Genomic DNA, 25895 nt, shown 5'->3' on the forward strand with positions numbered 1-25895 from the left:
CATAAAAACAACCAGAAACAATTAAGAAAATGGGAAAATAAGTATATATCCATCAATATTTACTTTCAGTGTAAAAGGACTCAATGCTCCAATCAATAGATATTGAATGGCTGAATGGATACAAAAAAGATACCCACATATATATTGCCTATAAGAGACTCACTTCCAATCTAAAGACACACACATACTTGAAATTTAGGGTATAGGAAAAGTTACTCCATGTAAATGGAAACAAAAAGAAAGCAGGGTAGGAATAGTTATGTCAGACAAAAAGACTTTGAAGCAAAAACTATTACAAGAGAGAAAGAAGGAAATTATATAATGATAATGGGATCAATCCAATCATTTATAATGATTACAAATATGTATTTATATGCACCTAACACAGGAGCACATAAGTGCTTAAAGCAAATATTAAAAGGCATAAAGGGAGAAATTGACAATGACACAATAAATAGGAGGGGACTTTAATACCCCACGTACATCAATAAAGAGTAAACACTAACCTTAAGTGACATGTTAGACAAAATGGAATACATTATATATACACACATGCATATGAATACATAAACATGTGTGTGTGTGTGTATGATATTCCATCCAAAAGCAGCAGGATACACATATTTTAGAATGTGCATGGAATATTCTCCAGGATAGATCACATGCTAGGCCACAAAGCATGCTTCAGTAAATGTAAGAAAATTAAAATCATATCAGGAGTCTTTTCTGACCACAAAGCTATGAAACTAGAAATCAACTACCAAAAAAAAAACCTTTATGTCTTTTGTTTTAAAGTCTATTTTGTCTGATATGAGTGTTGTGACTCCTGCTTTTCTGTCATGTCTATTGGCGTGAAATATTTTTCCCCACCTTTTCACTTTCAATCTATATGTATCTTTTGTCCTAAGGTGAGTTTCTTGTAGGCAGCATATTGAAGGTTTTTGCCTTTTTATCCAATCAGCCACTCTGTGTATTTTGATTGGGGCATTGTAAAAATGGCCATACTACCCAAAGCAATCTACAGATTCAATGCAATCCCTATCAAATTACCCAGGACATTTTTCACAGAACTAGAACAAACCATCCAAAAATTTATATGGAACCACAAAAGACCCAGAATCGCCAAACCAATCCTGAGAAACAAAAACCAAGCAGGAGGCATAACTCTCCCAGACTTCAAGAAATACTACAAAGCCACAGTCATCAAAACAGTGTGGTACTGGTATCAAAACAGACAGACCAATGGAACCGAATAGAGAACCCAGAAATAAACCCTGACACCTATGGTCAATTAATCTTTGACAAGGGAGGCAAGAACATCAAATGGGAAAAAGAAAGTCTATTCAGCAAGCATTGCTGGGAAACCTGGACAGCCGCATGCAAAGCAATGAAACTAGAACACACCCTCACACCATGCACAAAAATAAACTCAAAATGGCTGAAAGACTTAAATATATGACAGGACACCATCAAACTCCTAGAAGCAAACATAGGCAAAACACTCTCTGACATCAACATCATGAATATGTTCTCAGGTCAGTCTCCCAAAGCAATAGAAATTAGAGCAAAAATAAACCCATGGGACCTCATCAAACTGAAAAGCTTTTGCACAGCAAAGGAAACCCAAAAGAAAACAAAAAGACAACTTTCAGAATGGGAGAAAATCGTTTCAAATGATGCAACCGACAAGGGCTTAATCTCTAGAATATATAAACAACTTGTACAACCCAACAGCAAAAAAGCCAATCAACCCATGGAAAAATGGGCAAAAGACCTGAAGAGACATTTCTCCAAAGAAGAGATACAGATGGCCAGCAAACACATGAAAAAATACTCAGCATCGTTGATTATTATAAGAGAAATGCAAATCAAAACTACCATGAGATATCACCTCACACCAGTCAGAATGGCCATCATTAATAAATCCACAAATAACAGATCCTGGGGGCAGGGTGGAGAAAAGGGAACCCTCCTGCACTGTTGGTGGGAATGTCAACTGGTACAGCCACTATGGAGAACAGTTTGGAGATACCTTAGAAATCTATCCATAGAACTTCCATATGACCCCGCAATCCCACTCTTGGGCATCTATCCGGACAAAACTCTACTTAAAAGAGACGCATGCACCCGCATGTTCATTGCAGCACTATTCACAATAGCCAGGACATGGAAACAACCCAAATGTCCATCCACAGAGATTCGGAAGAGGTGGTATATATACACAATGGGATACTACTCAGCCATAAAAAAGAATGACACAGTGCCATTTGCAGCAACATGGATGGAACTGGAGAATCTCATACTGAGTGAAATGAGCCAGAAAGACAAAGACAAATACCATATGATATCACTTATAACTGGAATCTAATATCCAGCACAAATGAACAGCTCCTCAGAAAAGAAAATCATGGACTTGGAGAAAAGACTTGTGGCTGCCTGATGGGAGGGGGAGGGAGTGGGAGGGATCGGGAGCTTGGGCTTATCAGACACAATTTAGAATAGATTTACAAGGAGATCCTGCTGAGTAGCATTGAGAACTTTGTCTAGATACTCATGTTGCAACAGAACAAAGGGTGGGGGAAAAATGTAATGTATACATGTAAGGATAACTTGATCCCCTTGCTGTACAGTGGGAAAATAAAAAAAAAAATAAAATGTTAATTCACCAAAAAAAACTGGAAAAACAGAAACAGGTGGCAGCTAAACAATATGCTACTAAACAGTCAATCAATGAAAAAAATATAAAAGAGGAAATCAAAAAATACCTGGAGACAAATGAAAATGAAAACACAACAATCCAAAATCTAAGGGACACAGCAAAAGCAGTTCTAAAAAGGAAGTTTATAATGATACAAATTACCTCTTGAAACAAGAAAAATCCTGGAGTTCCCATCATGGCTCAGGGGAAATGAATCTGACTAATATCCATGAGAATGCAGGTTCCATCCTTGGCCTTGCTCAGTGGGTTAAGGATCCAGCATTGCCATGAGATGTAGTGTAGGTCACAGATGCGGTTCAGATCGGGTATTGCTGTGGCTGGTGGCTGCGGCTCTGATTTGACCCCTAGCCTGGGGTCCTCCATATGCCATGAGTGTGGCCCTAAAAAGCAAAAAAGAAAGAAAAATCTCAAATAAAGAACCTAACCTTACAAGTAAAGGAAGTAAGAAAAGAATAAACAGCCCTAAAGTTAGTAGAACAAAATTCATAAAGATCAGCCAAAATAAAGGAAATAGAGACTAAAATGCAATAGAAACAATTGATGAAACTAAGGGTTAGTTCTTTCAAAAGATAAACAAAAATTGATAACCCTTAGCCAGACTTATCAGGAAAAAAAGAGACAAGACAAAAACATACAAAATCAAAAATGAAAAAGGAGAAATTACAACTGATACCACAAAATGCAAGGGATCATAACAGATTTTGCCAATTTATATGCCAGTAAAATGGACAACATAGAAGAAATGGACAAACTCCTAGAAATGTAGGAGTTTGTCCCATCTCCCAATACTGAACAAGGAACAACTGGAAAATATGAACAGATAAATTACAACTACTAACACTGAATCTGTGATTTAAAAACTCCCAACAAACAAAAGTCTAGGACCAGATGGCTTCACAGGTGAATTCTGCCAAACATTTAAAAAAGAGTTAACACTTATCTCGAACTCTTCCAAAAAACTGTAGAGTAAGAAACACTTCTGAATTCATCCTATAAGGCCAGATTCACCCTGATACTACAACCAGACCAAGATATCACAAAAAAAGAAAATTGTGGGAGTTCCTGTCATGGTGCAGTGGTTAACGAATCCAACTAGGAACCATGAGGTTGCGGGTTCGGTCCCTGCCCTTGCTCAGTGGGTTGACAATCCAGCATTGCCGTGAGCTGTGGTGTAGGTCACAGACGCGGCTCGGATCCCGCATTGCTGTGGCTCTGGCATAGGCTGGAGGCTACAGCTCCAATTTGACCCCTAGCCTGGGAACCTCCACATGCCGTGGGAGCAGCCCAAGAAATAGCAAAAAGACAAAAAAAAAAATTGTAGGCCAATATCATTAATGAACATAGACACAAAAAAACCTCAAGAAAATACTAGCAAATTGAATCCAACAATACATTAAAAGGATCATATACCATGATCAAGTGATATTTATCTCAAGGATGCAAGGATTTTTCAATGTCCACAAATCAATAAATGTGGTATATCACAGTAACAAATTGAAGAATAAAAAACAATATGATCATCCCAATAGATGCAGAAAAAGCTTTTGACAAAATTCTACATCTATTTGTGATAAAAACTCTCCAGAAAGTGTGTATAGAGGGAATATATCTCAACATAATGAAGACCTATATAACAATCCCACAGCTAACATCATACTTAACAGTGGTGAAAAGCTGAAAGCATTTTCTCTATGAACAGACAATACAGACAATAAAGCTCACTCTCCCCAATTTTATTCAATATAGTATTGGAAATCCTGGCCACAGCAATTAGACAAGAAAAAGAAATAGAAGAACTCTAAATTGGAAAGGAAGATTTATAGTACTATGTCACTGTTTGCAAATACATAGAAAACTTAAGATGCCACCAAAAAACTACTAGAGCTCATCAATGAATTTGGTAAAGTTATAGGACACAAAGTTAATATACATAAATCTGCTGCATTTCTATCCACTAACAATGAACTATTGGGAAAAAAATTAAGGAAACAATCCCATTTATAACCACATCAAAAAGAATCAAATATCTAGGAGTAAACCTACTTAATGAAGTAAATGAATTATACTCAGAAAATGATACTGATGAAAGGCAGCACAAACAGATGGAAAGATGTACCTTTTTCATGGACTGGAAGGCTTAATATTGTTAAAATGAGCATACTACCCTAGTCAATCTATAGATTCAATGTGATCTCTATCAAAACACTAATGGCATTTTTCCAGGACTAGAATAAATAATTCTAAAATTTGTATGGAAATGCAAAAGAACTTGATTAGCCAAAACAAACTTGAGAAAGAAGAACGGAGCTGGAGGTATCACACTCTCTATCTTTAGATCTTACTACAAAGCAGCTGTAATCAAAACAATATGGTATTGGCACTAAAATAGACACCTAGATCAATGGAATAGAAGAGCCCAGAAATAAATCCACACACGTATGGTCAATTAATCTATAAAAAGAGGCAAGAATATACAATGGAGAAAAGACAGTCTCTTCAATAAATGGTGCTGGGATAGTTGGACAGCTACATGTAGAAGAATTAAATTAGAACATTTTTTCACACCATATAAAAATAAATGCAAAATGGTTTAAAGACCTAAATTTAAGACCTAAAACCATAAAACTCCTAGAAGAAAATATATGCAGAACACTCTTTGCCATTTGTTGTAGCAATATTTTTGGATCTACCTCCTCAGGAAAAGAAATAAAAGCAAAGATGAACAAATAGGAACCAGTTAAACTAAAATGCTTTTGCACAACAAAGGAAACTGTCAACAAAATAAAAAGACAACCTAAGAAATGGGAGAAAATATTTGCAAATAGTATAAAAGATAAAGTGCTAATATTCAAAATACATAAACAGCTCATATAACTCAGTATCAAAAAAATCCACAAACAATCCAATTTAAAAATGGGCAAGGAGTTCCCGTCGTGGCGCAGTGGTTAACGAATCCGACTAGGAACCATGAGGTTGTGGGTTCGGTCCCTGCCCTTGCTCAGTGGGTTAACGATCCAGTGTTGCCGTGAGCTGTGGTGTAGGTTGCAGACGCGGCTCGGATCCCGCGTTGCTGTGGCTCTGGGGTAGGCCGGTGGCTACAGCTCCGATTCAACCCCTAGCCTGGGAACCTCCATGTGCCGCAGGAGCGGCCCAAGAAATAGCAACAACAACAACAACAACAACAAAAAAAAAGACCAAAAAAAAAATAAAATAAAAATGGGCAAAAGACCTAAATAGAATTTTTTCCACAGAAGACATACAGATAGCCAATAGGCACATGGAAAGATGCTCAATATCACTAACTATCATGGAAATGTATATCAAAATCACAACCATATCACGTCATACCTGTCAGAATCATTATCATAAAAGACCACAAACAATAAATGTTGGTAAGGATGTGGAGAAAAGGGAACCTCTTACGTTGCTGGTGAGAATGTAACTTGGTGCAGTCACTATGAAAAACAGTATGGAAGTTCTTAAAAAGACTAAAAATAGAGCTACCAAATGATCCAGCAATTCTACTCCTGAGTATGTATCAGAAGAAAACAAAAATGCTAATTCAAAAAGATAAATGCACCCCAATATTCATAGTAGCATTCTTTGTGATAGTGAAGATATAGAAGCAAGCTTCTATATCTATAACCCTAAGCCTAACACTAACCCTAACCCTTAGTAAAGATATAGAAGCAAGCAATAGTGAAGCTATAGAAGCAACCTATAGAAGTAGTAGGAATACTACTACTGCTACTACACAATGGACTACTACTCAGCCATAAGAAAAAATGAAAAAATGGCATCTGAAACAACATGGATGGACCTGGAGGGTATTTTGATTAGTTCAATAGGTCATATAGAAAAACACAAATACTGTATGCTATCACTTATATGTAGAATCTAAAAAATAAAAGAAACTAGAAACAAAAAAGAAACAGATATAGAACAAACTAGTGTTTACCAGCAGGAAGAAGGAAAGGATCATGGATAACATAGGGGGAAGGGGTTAAGAGATACAAACTGTAATGTATAAAATAAATAAGCCACAAGGATATATTATACAGCACAGAAAATATAGACAATATTTTATAATATATATAAATATAGTATAATCTTTAAAAATTGTTAATCACTGTGTTGTACACCTGAAATATACATATGATAAATCAACTACATCTCAATAAATAAAAATTCCATCAGAATACCATTGGATTAAAAAAAACTCCAGACATTGTCAAATGTCTCTCCTGGGGGGAGAAAAATACTTCCAGTTGAGAACCACTGGTTTAAAGGGATGGTAATATTGTAATTAAGAGCACAGTTTTTTAGAATTATGTATGAATCAAGACTCTTTTGTTTATTGGCAGCATTACCTTGAGCAAATCACTTAACTTTTCTAAATTTCACTTTCCTCTTCTGTAAATGGGGACAATGAGGCCCGGTTTAGGGTTGTTGTAAAGATTAAATGAGATCATGTATATAAACCACTCAATATATAGTGGCAATAATAACATGATAATATTATTAATCACTATTAATTAACAATAATTACAATATCCCAGGAAATTGTGAATTAGGAAAGGAGAAGATTTCTTAAATGTAGACTCAGAACTAATTTTTAAATTTCCCATATTGTCACAAGAAATTTCAGCTCTTCCCATTTGCTAGTAGACCTCACTGTTTAAGCCTATCAAAGATAAGAGGGAGTATTAAATCTTATTAAATCTTTCTCTCAAAGACTCCATAGCCAATTCTGGAAAGGCAGGATACTGAGCTCTATACTATGCAATCTGTATAATCTATTTGGGGGTAAGGGTCTCTGAGACGTCTATCTGTGTGTAGGCACAATTAAGCTCCAACCCACCCCTTCTCTAAGAAATCTACTTCTCTAAATATCAAGGAGATGAGAAGAGTCTTACCGTAGAATTACACCAGAGACACCGGAAATCTTGAAGTCTCTGGTAACTGCCACAGTTCTCATGACATACTGCGCATTGAGAACTGGAAGATATGTTTCCTTCTACCCACTGATGAGGCATAGTTTTCTGAAGGGTAAAAAGAGACAAGAGGTAGAAGTTAGAGATTTGAAGAGAGGAAAGGCCAGCTGAAATAACCATACCACCCCATGGAGGACACTAGGTAACCCCAAGGAAGCTTTCTACCATTCTGCCCTCCCTACTCCAATGTTAGTGACCAATGACAGATGGGAGTAGGGGAGGGCTTCCATTCCTCTAGATTTGTTGGATCGTGAGCCTGGATCAAGAAACCTTCTTGGGATGTCTGGAAACAGGAAGAAGTCTTCCCTCCCCTGTATGTCCTGGCTAAAGGGGAGATGGAAAAGTGTGATTATGAGAAAGCGTGGCTGGTACTCACTACTTCATCTGCGGGCATGAGGAGGTCATCAGTAATGGATAAAGTATTCCATTTGCAATCTTTGCCTGCTCTTAAAGCACATAGTCTGTGAGACTTGACTTTGCACACTGTGAAAAGAGGGGAAAAAAAGATGGATGTGAATCTGGTGACAGTGAAGATTCTACTTCCTTCCCTAAGCTGCTCTTAAAGTTAGTATTCTCTAATCTTTCCTTCCCCTGCCAGCTTTTAACCACTTCTGATTCTAATTCTAAAGGCTTGTTTCCGTATAATTCAGCTTTTTAAAATTCTTCCTGGTTAAATTTTCTACTATCCAACCTAAATGGAAATTGATCATAAGAATGAGGTGATTTTCATTTTCCCAACTCTGTGACTTAATTATTGTCTCATTCTCCTAGGCCCAACCCTCCCTTTTGATTCATGAGAATTCCCCCTCACACCAGTCTCTGCTCATTTCCTTTCCTCAGTCTGTGAAGTGCCAGGGTTAACTTTACACTAGAGTTGGTGACCTAGTTTGAGTCAGTGATACTAAAGCTACGTAAGCTCCTTCTTCCCTATCTTCACCCACTGAGCTTCACTTCCTAAAGAAATCAGAGAGGTACCTTCACAGATGATAACATTTCGAGATAAGGCAGGAATGCTTCCCCGACAAACATTGCAGTGCTGGGTTCTGGAACTGTGGCTGGAGTACCAGTAGTGCATTCCAACAAGAAAAGGATTGTTTTCTGCTGCAGGTATCTAAAATAAATCAAAAAGAAGAAAGAATAGAAAGTTAAGCACAGAGGTGGATTAGGGAAGGCCAGAAAATCTGCTGCTAAAGCTGAAATGGCCAGCTATATAAGGTGTCAGAACATGTGAAGAAGAATCAAATTTGGAGCCAATGCCTAACAAATCTCCCACCTTTGTTTTTTTTTTTTTTCTCCAGTGGTTTTAGAAAGGGAAAAAATAATGGGGATGGTAAATCCCAGAATAGAAACTGAAGGCAGGATTGAGGATCTTTATACTACTTGGCTAAACCACTGCATTGGTTTAGCTTAAGAAAAATTAGTTCTGTCAGTCTTGGCCTTGGCTCTCTTTGAGAAGTCAGCAAAAGGAGGTGATGAGTAGGAAGTTCAGTGATATCCAAGTCCTCTGGCCAGGCAAAAATGGAGGAGGCAGGGCTCTGATTCTGGGATAAGGAATGCTTGTCAGTCTTTAGATATCTCCTGGAGATACACATTACCCTTCTTAGGCTTACTGCTGCCAGGTGAGAAGAGCATTGCATTGCTAGGACAACAGTTGCATTTCAGAGGCTTCTGGCCCAATCATTCTTTTCAGAATATCATGCTATGCCTACAGCAGTTTCCTGGTTAGTTCATTTAATTCATTCAAAGTTTATTAAATATTTACTGAATAACTACTATGTGACTGGAACTTTTCAAGGCACTGGGGGTATAGTGAAGAACAAGACAAGGTCGCTGCCCTCATGGAATGGCATTCTGTTTGGGGTTCTCTTTCATGATATTGAATTTGACATTTACTATTACTCTGCCTGTAATTGCTGCATTGGTTTATCACAGCCTAACTCTAATGATTGTAGGGCAGGCACAACATATACCAGCAACTAGTTTGGGGCTTAAGAGGAGAAGGGGAAGGGTGGGCACCAAAACCTCCCAAATTTGTTCTGGTTGTGCATTCCACAGGACACTTGCACCTTTTCTATAATTCCTGTGAATGTCTGATCTCTTCCTTCTTTGCCTTTCTCTAGAATATAGACATGGGTGTACAAATTCAGCCTTTTATTCTTGATATTATAATTGGTTGGGTGTGTAAAGGCATAAGAATTTAAAATGAAATGTATATTCTCCCTGACACTAGATGATCATGGTCCATTAGAAAGGAGAGAGTGAGAAAATACTATTGAGAGATGTGGCAAATTTAGTATTCAACCTTGATCAGTTTATAGGAATTAGTCATATAAAACATAGCCTGTACATGGTACTCTCTAGTCCTTCCTTCCCACTATGGCATGCCATTTATGTGCTAAGCTCCTGTTGGATTGACCAGAAAGCTTCTGGAAGAAAAGCTATTTTGATGAGCTAAAGGCTCACCTGGGATGAGATCACTTTGTGATTGCATTATTTTTTTGCATACTGAAACCTTGGAAAAGTTCCAAGATCAGAGTAGACTGGAGATTCCAAAGAAGTGACATAGTCTTGGCTTTGGCACACTGAGCAAACAGCACTTTTTTTACTTCTCAAGCTACTAGATTATAACTCTACAAGTACCTTCCTTCCAACCTCCTTCTCTCTTCTAATAATTGCTAAGAGCTACTCTGTGTCATTTACAAAGGCACTAGATACAGAGATGAATGATCCATAGTTCTTGCCATCAAGGAGCTCATAGTCTACTGTAGGAGACAACTTCCTAAAAGATGATTCTAGTATAGAGTGACAAGTGAGCTCTTCCACAATGTTCAAGATTCTATGGGACAAATGGAAGAAATGAAGAACTCTGCCTGGGTAGAATATTGAATTTCATGGTCCAATTACCTACAGAATGTAAAAATATATAAAATGGACATTGTTTTGGTTCAGCAGTGGAGATGTGCATCCTATTGTATAAGGAAACTTTGATGCATACAACCCTGGATGAGTATGTGTTGCCTGCTGAATTGTTTCCCTGTCAAAATATGTTCAAGTATTTGGTACCTGTGAATGTACTGTTGTGTGAAAATAGGATCTTTATAGATGTAATCAATTTAAGATGTGGTTATAATGGATTAGAGTAGGCCCTAACTAATCCAGTGACTGGTGTCCTTATAAGAAAAGGGAAATTTGGACACAGACACAAGAAAGAACATCATGTGATGATAGAGGCAGAGATTGGAATGGTGTGTCTATAAAACAAGGAATGCCAACGAGTGCCTGAAATCACCAGAAGCCAAGTAGAGGCAAAGGATTTTCTTCTACAGCCTTCGTGGTCCTGCTGATACATTGATTTTGAACTTCTAGACCTCAGAACTGTGAGGGAATAAGCTTCTTAATTCACCCAGTTTGTAGGTTTGCTATGGTAGTCCTGAGAAACTAACACAGTATGTCTTTACAGTCCTTTCTAGTAGTTGACACAGATTAAAAATCAACTTTGAAGACAGATGAAGAACTGTGGTATATACAAACATTGATCTCTGAAAGCTAAGGAAGGCAGTCTGACCTAAGGCTTTCAGTGATGGCTGTTGGGGTCTGTGTTTGATTTTTTTTATGTTCTCTACAACACTTAGGTTAATACATTCATGCAGAGACCATTGCTCCAATAGGATTCTTTAACTATTCTAGGGCAGCTAAGGCTGTTTTCTTCACATCCTGGATCCCTTTCAGCATAATCCAGAACACAGACAGGTGCATTAATTCTTTATCTATTCATTAAAGGAGATTCTGTCAGTTCAGGTGTTTTGTAAACTCTAAAGTACTATCCAAATGTGAGGATTTAATATTAAGAATTTGCGAAGTGTGTAAAAGCCTCAGATGAAACATCCCATAAAGCACAAAATCTTCTAAAGATACATTTCCTTAAAAGAATCTTGTTTGGAAAACTTATGGTCTCCAGAGGAGACAGTTTGGGGGGTGGGGGGATGTGCTTGGGCTGTGAGATGGAAATACTGTGAAATCAGATTGTTATGATCATTATACAACTACAGATGTGATAAATTCATTTGAGAAATAAAAAAAATTTTAAAAAGAATCTTGTTTGGGATGGTTTATGTGATGAAAAGCTGTGTTCAGATAAAACAAAATTAATGGTTTGAGCTATAGCTTGAACTCAACTTCTTTTTATATCATGGTTTTGGTTACTACATAATGTTAGGGCCTCCCAGGTTGGCTATTGGTAGGGTGACCACATTATCCAAATCAGGACACTATGAACAGTGAAAGGGGAACTATTAGTACATAATTATGCTTGGACAATAAATGTAAGCTCTGTTCTTCTTGAGCAAAGCACTAGCCGTGGAGATGCTATGCATGAGCTAGAGAGTCTTTTAGCCAACTTGAATCTATTGGTTGATCTATATAGCCTAGTTGTCTGGCTTAGTACTACTTAGTTGCCTATCAAACTACTCCATAAAAACAAGGGGTAGAGAATAGAGGAGGGGAAAAAAGATAATAAATTAGGCAGAATTTAAGATTTCCTTCCAAAAGCATGGATTAGGAGTTAGGTGATCTAAGATCCCAATTCTGCCACAATAAATTATGCGATTGCAGGTAAGGCAACTGAACTCCTCTGAGGTTCAATTTTCTCACCTACTTAATGAAATCTTGGAATTATAAGCTTTTCAACTTAAAAGGAATGCTGAAATTCACATAGCCTACCCAGCAGAAAACTAACTTGCCTTTTTTAAAAGTAAATTTAATAAATTGAGGTATATTTGAGAATTAAAAATGGTATGTATTTAATTTAATGATTTGATATACATATATATTGTAAAATAATCACCACATTCAAACTAATTCACATATCTATCACCTCAGAGAGTTACCACTTTTTTCCTTCTTTGTGTGTATGTGTGTGTGTTAAGCATACTTAAGATCTTCCCTCCTAGCAAATTCTAGTATAAAATAAATGATTGTTTAAAAAATGGTCAGAAGATCTGAATAGATATTTCTCCAGACAGTCAGATGGACAAAAAACACATGAAAAGATGCTCAACATCACTAATTATTACAGAAATGCAAATCAAAACTACATTGAGGTATCACCTCACACAGGTCAGAATGACCATCATCAAAAAATCTACAAACAATAAATGTTGGAGAGAGTGTGAGAAAAGGGAACCCTCCTACATTGTTGGTGGGAATGTAAGCTGGTGCAATCATTATGGATAACAATATGAAGGTTCCTTAAAAAGCTATATATAGAACTATCAGATGATCCAGCAATCCCACTCCTGGGCATCTATCTGGAAAAAACCATAATTCGAAAAGATACATGCACCCCAAAGTTCATTGCAGCACTATTTACAATAGCCAAGACATGAAAGCAACCTAAGTGTTCATCAACAGAAGAATGGATAAAGAAGATGTGATGCATGCATACAATGGAATACTGCTCGGCCATAAAAATAATGAAATAATGCCATTTGCAGCAACATGCATAGACATAGAAATTACCATACTAAGTGAAATAAGTCAAAGACATATATGAGATCACATATATGTGGAATCTGATAAAAATTATACCAAGTAACTTATTCACAAAACAGATTCAAAGATTTCCAAACCAAACTTGCATTTACCAAAATGGGAAATGTTGGGGGGAGGGATAAAATGGGATAATTGACATATCCATACTACTGTATATGGAATGGATGAGTAACAAGAACCTACTGTATAGCACAGGGAAATCTACCCATACTCTGTGGTGACCTATATGGGAAAATAATCTGAAAAGGAATGGATATACATCTATGTATAGCTAATTCAATTTGCTATACACTTGAAACTGACACAACAATGTAAGTCAACTATACTCCAATAAAGTTAACAAAACAATACAAAATGATTGTTACTTATGGTCACATTATTGTACATTAGATCTCCAGAACATATTCCTCCTGCATAACTGAAACTTTGTATCTCTTAACTAATATCTCCTCATTTCCCCATTTCCTCAGCACTTGGTAACCAGCATTCTATTCTCTGCTACTATGAGTTCAACTATTTTAGATTCCACATATAAATGAGAACATTCAGTATTGTCTTTCCATGTCTGGCTTATTTAATTCAGTAAAATGTCCTTGAGGTCCATTCACATTGTTGCAACTGGCAAGACTTCCTACTTTTTTAAGGCTGACTAATATTCATATATATATATATTACATTTTCTTTATTCATTAATCCACTGAGGGACCCTTAGGTTGTTTCCATATCTTGTCTATTGTGAATAGTGCTGAAACAAACATGGGAGTGAAGATATTACTTTGATATCCTGATATCATTTCCTTTCTATATATACTCAGAAGCAAGATGCTGGAACATAAGGCAGTTACATTTTTAATATTTTGAGAAACCTCAATACTAATTTCTATAATGGCTGTGCCAATTTATACTACCACCAGAAGTGCACAAACTTTCTCATTTCTCTACATTCTTGCCAGCACTCGTTATATTTTTTCTTTTTTAAAACTGATATATAGTTGACTTATGATATTGTGTTAATTTCAGGTATATAGCAAAGTGACTCGGTTATATATATATTTTTTTCAGATTATTTTCCATACTTAATTTCTAATTTGGGGGACTTTAAGTTCTTTTTCTTGCCCAAATGCTCTAGTTAGGGTTTCTAGTACTGTGTTGAAAACAAGTGGTGAACTGGCAGCCCCAGGCACCTCAGAGGTCTGCAAAGAAGAGGGTGCTGCAACCAAACACCACCTTTTGTTGCTCTCACTCCCCTGGGAATGCACCCACCCTGCTGCCAAACGCTCTGGGCACCACCTACACCTTCATGATCACTGTTACTTCCTAGGGCCATGCAACTAAGGGCAGCCTGCACCACCTTCCAAATCTAAAGGAAATAGATATCAAGATACAGGAAGCACAGAGAGCCCTCAACAAGTTGAACCCAAACAGGCCCACACCAAGACATATTATAATAAAAATGACAAAAGTTAAAGATAAAGAGAGGATTCTAAAGGCAGCAAGAGAAACACAGACTTAATTATAAGGGACCCCCCACAAGGCTATCAGAAACACTACAAGCCAGAAGAGAGTAGCAAGATATATTCAAAGTTCTAAAAGGGAAAAATGTGCAGACTGGAATACTCTACCTAGCAAGAATATCATTTAAATTAGAAGGAGAAATAAAGATTTTCTTCAACAAACAAAAACTAAAAGATTACATCAATACTAAGCTCATTCTAAAAGAAATGCTGAAAGGGCTCCTCTAAATAAAAAATAAGTAAGAAGAAATAGGATGGAGGAAATTATGATTCGAAAGCAATCACTTAAATAAGCCAGTATACAGATCTAAAAGGAAAAAAAAAACTATTGTAAAAGTTACAATAAACACAAGAAACAGCAAAAGGACAAACACGAAGATGTTAAAAAAGGCACTTCAAAATCATAAAATGTGGGGAAGGAAAGTAAGAAAATCTAGACTCTTTAAGAATGTGTTTGAGCCTATATTCCTATAAGGCTAAAACAAGCAGATACAGGAAAGGGTTAACATACTTGAAAAATAGGGCAACCACAAATCAAAACCAAATATTACCATTCACAAAAACTAAAAAGAAGAGGACAACAGCATAAAATGAATCATCCAACCAAAAAAAGAAAGGAACAAAGGAGAAACATAGAATCAACTGGAAAACAAGGTTTAAAATGGCAATAAAATTGACAGAACACTGTAAACCAGCTATAATGGAAAAAATAAAAATAATTATACATAAAAAACCAAAACATTACAACCAGAAAAAATGGCAATAAATACATATCTATCAATAATTACCTTAAATGTCAATGGACTAAATGCTCCAATCAAAAGACATAGAGTGGCAGACTGCATAAAAAAGCAAAAACCTACAATCTGCTGTCTACAAGAGACTCACCTTAGGGCAAAGGACACATATAGATTGAAAGTGAGGGGATGAAAAAAGATATTTCATGTGAATGGAAAAGACAGGAAAGCAGGAGCTGCAATCCTGAAATCAGACAAAATAGACTTTAAAACAAAGGCCAAAAAGAAAGACAAAGAAGGACAGTATTTAATGATAAAAAGATCCATTCAAGAAGAGGATATTACAACCGTCAATATATAAGCCCTGAATATAGGAGCACCCAGATACATACAGCAAATACTAAGAGACATAAAAGGAGAAATTAGTGGGAATACAATAATAGTAGGAAACTTTAACACCCCAGTTACATCAATGGACAGATCCTCTAGACAGGAAATCAATAAGGCAACAGAAATCCTAAATGACACAATAGAAAAGTTAGACTTCATTGACATTTTCAGGACATTACATCCAAGAGATCAGAATATACATTCTTTTCAAGTACACATGGAACATTCTCAATGATTGACCACATATTGGGGAACAAAACTAACCTCAACAAATTTAAGAGTATAGAAATTATTTCAAGTATCTTCTCTGACCACAATGGCATGAAACTAGAAATCAACCACAGGAAAGGAAATGAGAAAAAACTGACTACATGGAGACTAAACAACATGCTACTAAAAACCAGTGGGTCAATGAGGAAATCAGAAGGGAAATTAAAAAAATACCTTGGTGTTCCCGTCATGGCTCAGTGGAAACAAGTCTGACTAGCATCCATGAGGACTCAGGTTCAATCCCTGGTTTCACTCAGTGCGTTAAGGATCTGGGATTGCTATGAGCTGTGGTGTAGGTTGCAGATGAGGTTTGGATCCTGCGTTGCTGTGGCTGTGCTGTAGGCCAGTGGCTACAGCTCCGATTTGACCCCTAGCCGGGAAACCTCCATATGCTGCGGGTGTGGCCCTAAAAAGACAAAAAAAAAAAAATCTTGAGACAAATGATAATGAAAACACAACCATTCAAAATCTCTGGGATCCTGCAAAAGCAGTGTTTAGAGGGAAATTCATAGAGATACAGGCCTTCCTCAAAAAAAGGAGAAAAATCTCAAATCAACAGCTTAACACACCACCTCGAGGAATTAGAAAAACAAAACCTAAAGTCAGCAGACGGAAGGAAATCATAAAGATCAGAGAGGAAATCAATAAAATAGAGATTTGAAAAGAGTGGTGAGAGTAGACATTCTTGCCTTGTACTAAATCTTAGAGGGCAAGTTTTCAGTTTTCCCCCATTGATTATAATGTTATCTATGAGATTTTCATATATGGCCTTTATTATGTTGAGGTAAGGTCCTTCTATACCTATTTTGTTGAAAGGCTCGATAATGAATGGGGATTGAACTTTGTCAAATGCTTTTTTTGCATCTATTGAGATTATCATGTGTTTTTATTTCTTTCATTTTGTTAAGATATTGTTTGATTTATGTATATTGAAACATTGTTGCTTCCTCTGGGATAAATCCCTCTTGGTTATGGTGTATAATCCTTTTAATATACTATTGAATTCAGTTTGCTAGTATTTCATTAAGGATTTTTGCATCTATGTTCATTAGGATACTAGTCTGTAGCTTTCTTTCTTTTAGTTATCTTTGCCTGGTTTTGGTAGCAGAGTGATACTGGCTTCATAAAATGAGTTTGGAAGTGTTCCCTTGACTTCTATTTTTTGGAAGAGTTTAAAAAGGGACTAGTATTATTTCTTCATTGAATATTTGGTAGAATTCACTCTAAAACCATAAGATCCTGGGCTCTTCTTTGTTGGAAGATTTTTTCATTGCTGATTCAACCTCCCTAGTTGTTATTGGTCTATTGTGGTTTTCTATTTTTTTCTGAGTTTTAGTAGTATGTATGTATGTTTCTAGGGATTTATCTGTTTCTAGGTTATTTAGTTTATTTATAATAATTCCCTTATGACCCTCTTTGTTTCTGAGGCATATTGTACAATGTCTTCTCTTTCACTTCTGATTTTATTTGAATCTTTTCTAAGAGTTTGTCAATCTTGTTCATATTTTATATAATTATCTTTAGTTGTGTTGACTTTTAAAATTTTTCCCCTATTTTATTTGGTTCTGCTCTGATCTTCATCATTTCCTTTTTCTGCTAACTTTTGGGCTTATTTTGTTGTTTTTTCAGTTTCTTGATGTGTAAAGTTAAGTAAGTTAAGTTGTTTAATATCTTTTTTGTTTTTAAGGGCCATACCTGTGGCATATGAAGGTTTTCAGGCTAGGAGCTGAATCAGAGCTGCAGCTGCTGGACCACACCACAGCCACAGCAACATGAGATCCAAGCCGCATCTGTTATAACTGCTTTTGCTGCATTTCTATGTTTTGTTAGGTTGTGTTTTCATTCTTGTTTTTTTCAAGATGCTTCTTAGGGCCATGCCCGTGGCATATGGATGTCCCCAGACTAGGGGTTGAACCAGAGCTGTAGCTGCCAGCCTACACCACAGCCACAGCAATGTTGGATCTGAGAGCCGAGTCTGTGACCTATGCCAGGGCTCATAGCAACACCGGATCCTCAACCCACTGAGTGAGGCCAGGGATTGAACCTGAGCCCTCATGAATACTAGTTGGGTTCGTTATTGTTGAGCCACAATGGGAACTCCTTAAGATACTTTTAAAATTCCCTTTGTATTTCCTCTTTGACCTAATGGTTGTTCAGAGTGTACTATTTAGTTTCCACATATTTGTGAATATTTTTATTTTCTTGCTGTTATTGATTTATATTTCATTCTGTCAGAAGAGATATTTGGAATGATTTCCATTTTCTTAAATTTATTATAACTTGTTTTGTGACCTAACATGTTATCTTTCCTGGAGGATGTTCTATGTGCCTTTGAGAAGAATATGTCTTCTGCTGTTGGATGGAAATTTCTGTATATGTCAGGTCAATATTGTTCTTCAAGTCAATTGTTTCTGTATTGATTTTCTGCCTGCATGCTCTATCCATTATTTTAAGTGGGGTACTGAAACCCCTATTGCTGTCAATTTCTGCCTTCAAATCTGCCATTGTTTGTTTCATATAGTTAGGTACTCTGATGTTGGGTGCATATATATTTATAATTGTTATATTTTCCTGTTGAATTGACCCTATTATCACTGTATAATGTCTCCTGTCTCTGGAGGAAGTTTTAGACCTAGAAAAGCCCAGGATCTGATGGTTTTATGAGTGAATTCTACCAAATATTCAATGAAGAAATAATACTAGTCCCTTTTTAAACTCTTCCAAAAAATAGAAGTCAAGGGAACACTTCCAAACTCATTTTATGAAGCCAGTATCACTCTGCTACCAAAACCAGGCAAAGATAACTAAAAGAAAGAAAGCTACAGACTAGTATCCTTAATGAACATAGATGCAAAAATCCTCAATGTTTTTCTGATGTAAGCATAGTCACTCCCGTTTTTTTTTTTTTTGGTTACCTTTTGCATCCAATATCTTTTTCTATCCCTTCACTTTCAGACTATGATGTCTTTAATTCTAAAGTGAGTGTTTTGTAGAAAGAGTATTTCTGATCTGTTTTTAGCAATACAGCCACTCTATGCATTTTGATTGATGAGTTTAATCATTTACATTTAAGGTAATTATTGATAAGTGAGGGTTTAGTATTGCCATTTTGATCAATGCTTTCTGTATGTCTTGCCATTATTTTGATCCTCTCTTCCTCTGTTGCTGTCTTTTTTTGTTATGTGATTTTTTTTTGTAGTGATCTGCTTTGGTTTTCTTTCCTATATCATTCATGTACCTATTATAGATGTTTTGGTGTGTGTGTGTATGCATGTGTGTGGTTTTCTCGAGGCCTGCATAAAATATCTTGTAGTTATAACCTTCTATTTTAAGTTCTCAACAACTTAAATTCTATAGCATATAAAAATACTTCTACTCCTCCCACCACCACTTATACTTTATGTTCTTGTGGTCAGAGTTTATACTATATACATATATATATATATATATATACATATATATATATATATATATATATATATATATATATATATATATATAGTATCCATTAATGAAGTTCTATCTACTAACTTTTATATTAGAGATAAAAGTAATTCATGCACTATTATCATTAATGGAACACTTTAGGCAGATGAAAGGTTTGAGCCTGGGAGTCTTAAAGTAAGAACAAAAAGGAGAAAATTGGAAATAAGGAGCTGCTTAGAAGACTAGATTATAAGGTTGGCTCTTTCTAATGAATTTTAATGGTACCAATGACTATGAGAACAGGAACCAGGAGTTCCTGTTGTGGTACAGTGGAAATGAATCCAACTAGGAACCAGGAAGTTGTGGGTTCGATCCCTGGTCTTGCTCAGTGGGGTAAGGATCTGGTGTTGCTGTGAGCTGTGGTGTAGGTTGCAGACGTGGCTTGGATCTGGTGTTGCTGTGGCTCTGGTGTAGGCTGGCAGCTAAAGCTCTGATTAGACCCCTAGCCTGGGACCCTCCATATGCTGCAGGTGCATCTCTAAAAAGACAAAAGAGAGAGAGAGAGAGAATGGGAATCAACCTTAAAATTCATCTAGACTCCAGATTCTAGATTCTAAAGCATCATTAGATCAAGTCAAGTAGCCCTTATTTAAATGCTTTCAATGGTGGAGAACTAAATTTATTGCAAAAGAGTACATTCAAAGGTCCTAAAGCTCTAAATTATAGAAAGCTCCCCCCAAGTCTTTGGCATACTAGAAGAACTTTCTAACATTCAATACGAGCCTTAAGAATGTCATCAGCTGTCTCTTGAGGTAGAAAGCTCCCTATCACTGGAAGTAATTAAAGCAAATTATTTAAACAATTGTTTCTGAAAATGTTGTATAGAAAATCAATTTTTCATAGTGATATCAGCAAGATAGCAGACTAGAAGTTCCCAATGCTTTTCCCCTCCCTCACAAAAAGAACAAATAAACAAATACATTCCAACTAGAATAGCTCTGAGATAGTTCCAGAATACAACAAAGAAGCTGCAGAAACTCTATGGAGCACAGAGACATGATAGTCACATAGAAAAGTACAGTAAGCAGTTTAACTTTAATGCCCCATGCCCCAATCTGGAAGAACTTGGGGCCAAGAAGAATCCCCTTGGCCTGACCCCCAAAAGGGAAAGGGGGAGCATAAGGACTCTAGCACTCCTCATCAAGGCTGTGGACACAAGCAGCTTTCACCATAGAGGTTCCTTGAATTCTTTATTGATGTTGAATCCAGCTGATGGAGCTACCTGGAGCCCATGCTGCTGTGCCCACCCCAAGAAAGAGCTACTACAGCACTGTCTCTCCACCTCAATCCCAAAGAAGTTATCACTAGTGCACAATAGCAGGGAAGTGCTGCCTCATGCCTCCATTCCCCAAAGCTAGCATCACTGAATCCTGCACACCCCCCGCCAGAGCCACAACCCCCCTCTCCTGCAACTATGTACATACCCTGCATCCCCACTCCATGGCTTCTCAGCACATACTCAGGCCTCATGCACTAAGGCTACCATCATGATAAATAGACCTGCCCACCAGTTCCAGGTACCAAAGTTGTTCTAGATGCCCCTGAGCTCCAACTCTGGTATCATGGCCATTCTGCAGGTGCCCACACCCCAGGTACCAACACCATTGCCACCACAAATGCATCTGTACCCCTGATCCTGGCACCATTGCTACTACATGTGTGTCTGTGTGCTGGACCCAGCTGAAAAGGATCCTCTTAGCAATGACTTCCTCTTGTGGAGGAAAAGGAGAACAGTAGGACCAAGCAATCTTCACTGCCAAGGAACTCAATAGCCCTTACCTTCACTGTGGAAATCCACAGCTCTGGTCACTGAGGTCCCCTGCAGCCTATGCCAATGCTGACCTCAGCTGATAGAGCTCTACAAAGACTATGTCTCTGAAGGTGCTGCATGCTTGGGAGCTGGTGCTCTTACACCTACCTATAGCTAAAAATCTTTACCCCTAAAGACAGTTTATAAAGGCTTGAAGAGATTACTGCTCCCTCAAATATGCAGACATCAACACAAGGCTATCACAAACACACACAAAAAAATCAAGGAAACATGACACCACCAAAGATTATAGTAATTTTCTAGTAACTGGCCTCAAAGAAATAGAGATTTATGAATTTCCTGGAAATGAATTCAAAATAATTGTTTTAAGGAAGCTCAGTAAGCTGCAAGAGAACACAGGTGGACAACTCAATGAAAACAGGAAAAAAATACATGAATAAAATGACAAGTTTCAATAAAAAGACAGAATTCATAAAGAAGAACAAAAGAGAAATCTGGAGCTGAAGACAATAAATGAAATGAAAAATACAAAAGGGAATTTCAACAGCAGACTTGATCAAGCTGAAGAAAGAAACTGTAAACAGGTCACTTGAAATTGTCTAGTCAGAGAAGAAAAAAAACAAAAAAGTGTGAAGGAAAGCAAACCTATATACACATTATAGGAGACCCAGAGGGAGGAGAGAGAGAGAAAAAAGGGGGCAGAAAGCTATTTAAAGAAATAATGGTTAAAAACTTCCCAAATCTTGAGAGGGAAATGGTCATACAGATTCATGGAGCTCAAAAATCTCAAAACAGTGGGAGGGATCGGGAGCTTGGGGTTATCAGATACAACTTAGAATAGATTTACAAGGAGATCCTGCTGAGTAGCATTGAGAACTATGTCTAGATACTCATATTGCAACAGAACAAAGGGTGGGGAAAAATGTGTACATGTAAGAGTAACTTGATCCCTATGCTGTAGCTGTACAGTGGGAAAAAAAAATCTTGAAACAATATCAACCCAAAGAAGATTATATGGAGACACACTATAATCAGATTGTTAAAAGTCAAGGCCAAAGAGAGAATTTTGAAAGCATCAAGAGAAAATCATTCAAAAAGATACATGCCCCCATATGTTCATAGCAGCACTATTCACAATATCCAAGACATGGAGACAACCTAAATATCCATCAACAGATGAATGGATTAAGATGTGGTACTTATGTACAACGGAATACTACTAAGCCAGAAAAAGAACTAAATAATGCCATTTGCAGCAACATGGATGCAAATAGAGATTCTCATCCTAAGTAAAGGAAGTCAGAAAGAGAAAGACAAATATATCACTTATATGCAGAATCTAAAATATGGCACAAATGAGCTTATTTACAAAAGAGAAACAGAACCATAGACATGGAGAACAGACTTATGATTGCCAAGGGGGGAGGGGGAAGGGAGTGGGATGGACTGGGAGTTTGCAGTTAGTAGATACAAACTATTACATTTAGAATGGATGGGCAATGGGGTCCTGCTGTATAGCACAGAGAACTATATCCAGTCTCTTGGGTTAGAATATGATGGGAGATAATATAAGAAAGGGAATGTGTGTGTGTGTGTGTGTGTGTGTGTATGTGTGTGTGTGTGTATAAATAAATGACTGGGTCACTTTGCTATACAGCAGAAATTGGTACAACATTGTAAATCAACTACACTTTTAAAAAAAATTGGAGTTCCCATTGTGGTGCAGTGGTTAACGAATCTGACTGGGAACCATGAGGTTGCAGGTTTGATCTCTGGCCTTGCTCAGTGGGTTAAGGATCCAGCATTGCCGTGAGCCGTGGTGTAGGTCGCAGATGTGGCTCGGATCCCAAGTTGCTGTGGCTCTGGCGTAGGCTGGCGGCTACAGCTCTGATTAGACCCCTAGCCTGGGAACCTCCATATGCCGTGGGAGCAGCCCTCGAAAAGGCAAAAAAAAGACCAAAAAAAAATTTTTTAATTATAAAAACAACAAAGAAGAAAATCAGCTCATCATATATAAGTGAACCCCCAGGAGACTATAAGCAGTTTTCTCAACAGAAACCTTACAGGCCAGGAAAGAGTGAGATGATGTGATCCAAGTACTGAAAGGAAAAACATTACATCTGAGAATACTATACCTGGCAAAGTTATCCTTTAAAATGAAAGACAGATAAAGTCTTTCCAAGGCAAACAAAAACTAAGGGAGTTTGTCACCACTAGACTTGCCTTACAAGAAACCCTTAAGGGAGTTCTTCAAATTGAAAGAAAAACATGCTAAACAGCAACATGAAATTATATGAAAGCATAAATCTCATGGGTAAAGGTAAATATATCGACATATACAGATCAATGAAATTCTTCTCCACTCTTTATCCTGGCATTGATAATCCTCCACAATTAGGCCCAACCCACCTCTTCAGACATGCTTCAACTTTCCCAAACTCTTCTTGTCAAATGGAGTCCTCCCCCTTTCACTCTATTCCAGAAAGGTTCTGTTTTCTGTTACTCAGCCTTTGCTTATACAAATTACCCTGCTCCGGACTTCCTCCTTCCCCTAATCCCCTGCCACCAATAAAATCCTATTCATCTTCCAAGGTCAGTCTCATATCTCTTCTCTATTAACTCTACCCAGGGGACTCTAGCCCATACTTATATCTTCCTCCCCTGAAGTTTCCTACTGTCTGTTTCATTTATCTGGCAATCAATCATGCACTGCCTTGTAACATCTCTGAAAACTTGTCTTAAATACTGTCATTTAACTATTTCATTTGTATATATTTTATTCCCCCAACTACCTAGAAAGCTCATCGAGGCCAGGAGCCAAGGCTATACTTTCTTTTCAACTCTCTATGGAACAAAACTGGGGGCCCAGTAGGGGCTCACTCCTTAATATGTACTGACTGGTTTTCAATAGGTTACCCCATTACTTATTAGTGACTTTAATAGACAGATAAGTCCATGATTAATCTTCTTTTACCCCAGCTCAGGTGACAATTAGAGATAAGGTGCATATAAGAGAAGGCATTTTTGACTCTTTAAGCCTCAAGCAAGAAAAATTGCTAAGATGTGGGTGGTAAGATATTTTACTATTGGCTAAAACTGCTCCTTAATAGATTTGGGGTCCTTGGAGCAGCTCCACAGAGATTGTAATTATAATCTGAAATGCACAACTCTCTCAAGAGAGTTAATAGGTAGATTTTTTTTCCCTTTTTAGTTTGTGCTGGGTAGTCAACATGAAGGCGTTCAATTCAGTTGAGTCAGGAATGGCGCAAAAATACTCTGATAGCGTCTTTAGGAGTTCTTGCATTCCTGGACTAATAATTAAAATTCAAAATATTCTATGTGGCCTTTTATGCCAAATTGAAATTGAAAATGCCTCCAGTTTGGATAGTGATAAGCCAAAGGAAGGAAAGGGATTGGTTCACAGAGGTGAAGATAGGAGGGGAGCATGGAACTAACAATTTTTTGTGGCAACTTCTAATGCTGAGCCATAGTGACCTAATTGGGGTGAGTAGGAGGGATGGGATATGCTTCTCCATTAGAAAAAAGAAGAAGAAAATAACGAAGGAGTGAAACGCCGAGTGCTACTTCATGTAAACACCACCATTAGATTCTAAGCAGAGACTGTCTCAATTGAGCATTTACAATGTGGGCTTGGGAGAGGTCTTAATGATATGTGGAAAGGTACCTAGTCCCCAGTTCAGTCAACTTGTCATGTACTTATAGCCATGCATAGCAGAATGTATAGTTATGAGAGTAAGTGGTCAAAAGGCTGAGAAGTTCTAGGGGAGTGAGGACAGATGGTTTTTCTCCATGGCATTGTCTTTACTTCTAAAACCCATTATTACTCATTATTTTACACTGCTCCACCCTAAATGCCTATAACAATCCTCTACCCTTTGCTAGTTATTTAAGAAATCAGATTCTTTTTTTTTAAATTAAAGTATAGTTGATTTGCAATGTTGTGCCAATTTCTGCTGTATGGCAAAGTGACCGAGTCACTTTTACATATATGTATATATATATACTTTTTCTCGTATAATTTCCCATAACGTTCTAACCCAAGAGACTGGATATAGTTGTCTGTGCTATACAGCAGGACCCTATTGCCCATCCGATCTAAATGTAATAGTTTGCATCTACTAACCCCAAACTCCCAGTCCATCCCACTCCTTCCCCCCTCCCCCTTGGCAACCACAAGTCTGTTCTCTAAAGACATCAGGTTCTATTTAGGAGTTGATTCATCTTCCCCTTTATCTCCAAGACCTTCACAGCAGAACTTTGCTTTAGGATGAACCATGTATCATTCCCTTTCTAAACTCTGGCTCCAAGATTACCTTCAGATTCATTTGTCCATTCAACAAATATTTAGTGAGCTTCTACTATGTGCCAGACACTGCTCTAAATAAATAAATGACAAAATCCCTCCCCTCTTGAAATTTATATAACTTCTAAGTGTGGTATGTC

General features: G+C 37.3%; 1 protein-coding gene across 2 annotated transcripts in view; it reads right to left on the reverse strand.

Annotated features, from left to right (window-relative positions):
* Window positions 1-25895, reverse strand: part of DGKK (diacylglycerol kinase kappa) — a 169833-nt gene that overhangs the window by 88739 nt on the left and 55199 nt on the right. Inside the window, exons 5-7 of one of the 2 annotated variants that reach the window (XM_047765459.1) lie at window positions 8689-8824; window positions 8090-8196; window positions 7636-7761 (exon numbers count right to left, since the gene is read on the reverse strand). In XM_047765459.1, the coding sequence (XP_047621415.1) occupies window positions 7636-7761; window positions 8090-8196; window positions 8689-8824 (369 nt within the window). The remainder of the gene's footprint in view (window positions 1-7635; window positions 7762-8089; window positions 8197-8688; window positions 8825-25895) is intronic. The other variant, XM_047765460.1, reaches the window with a different exon arrangement.

The sequence above is a fragment of the Phacochoerus africanus genome, chromosome X (assembly GCF_016906955.1).
Source record: "Phacochoerus africanus isolate WHEZ1 chromosome X, ROS_Pafr_v1, whole genome shotgun sequence".
Classification (NCBI taxonomy): domain Eukaryota; kingdom Metazoa; phylum Chordata; class Mammalia; order Artiodactyla; family Suidae; genus Phacochoerus; species Phacochoerus africanus.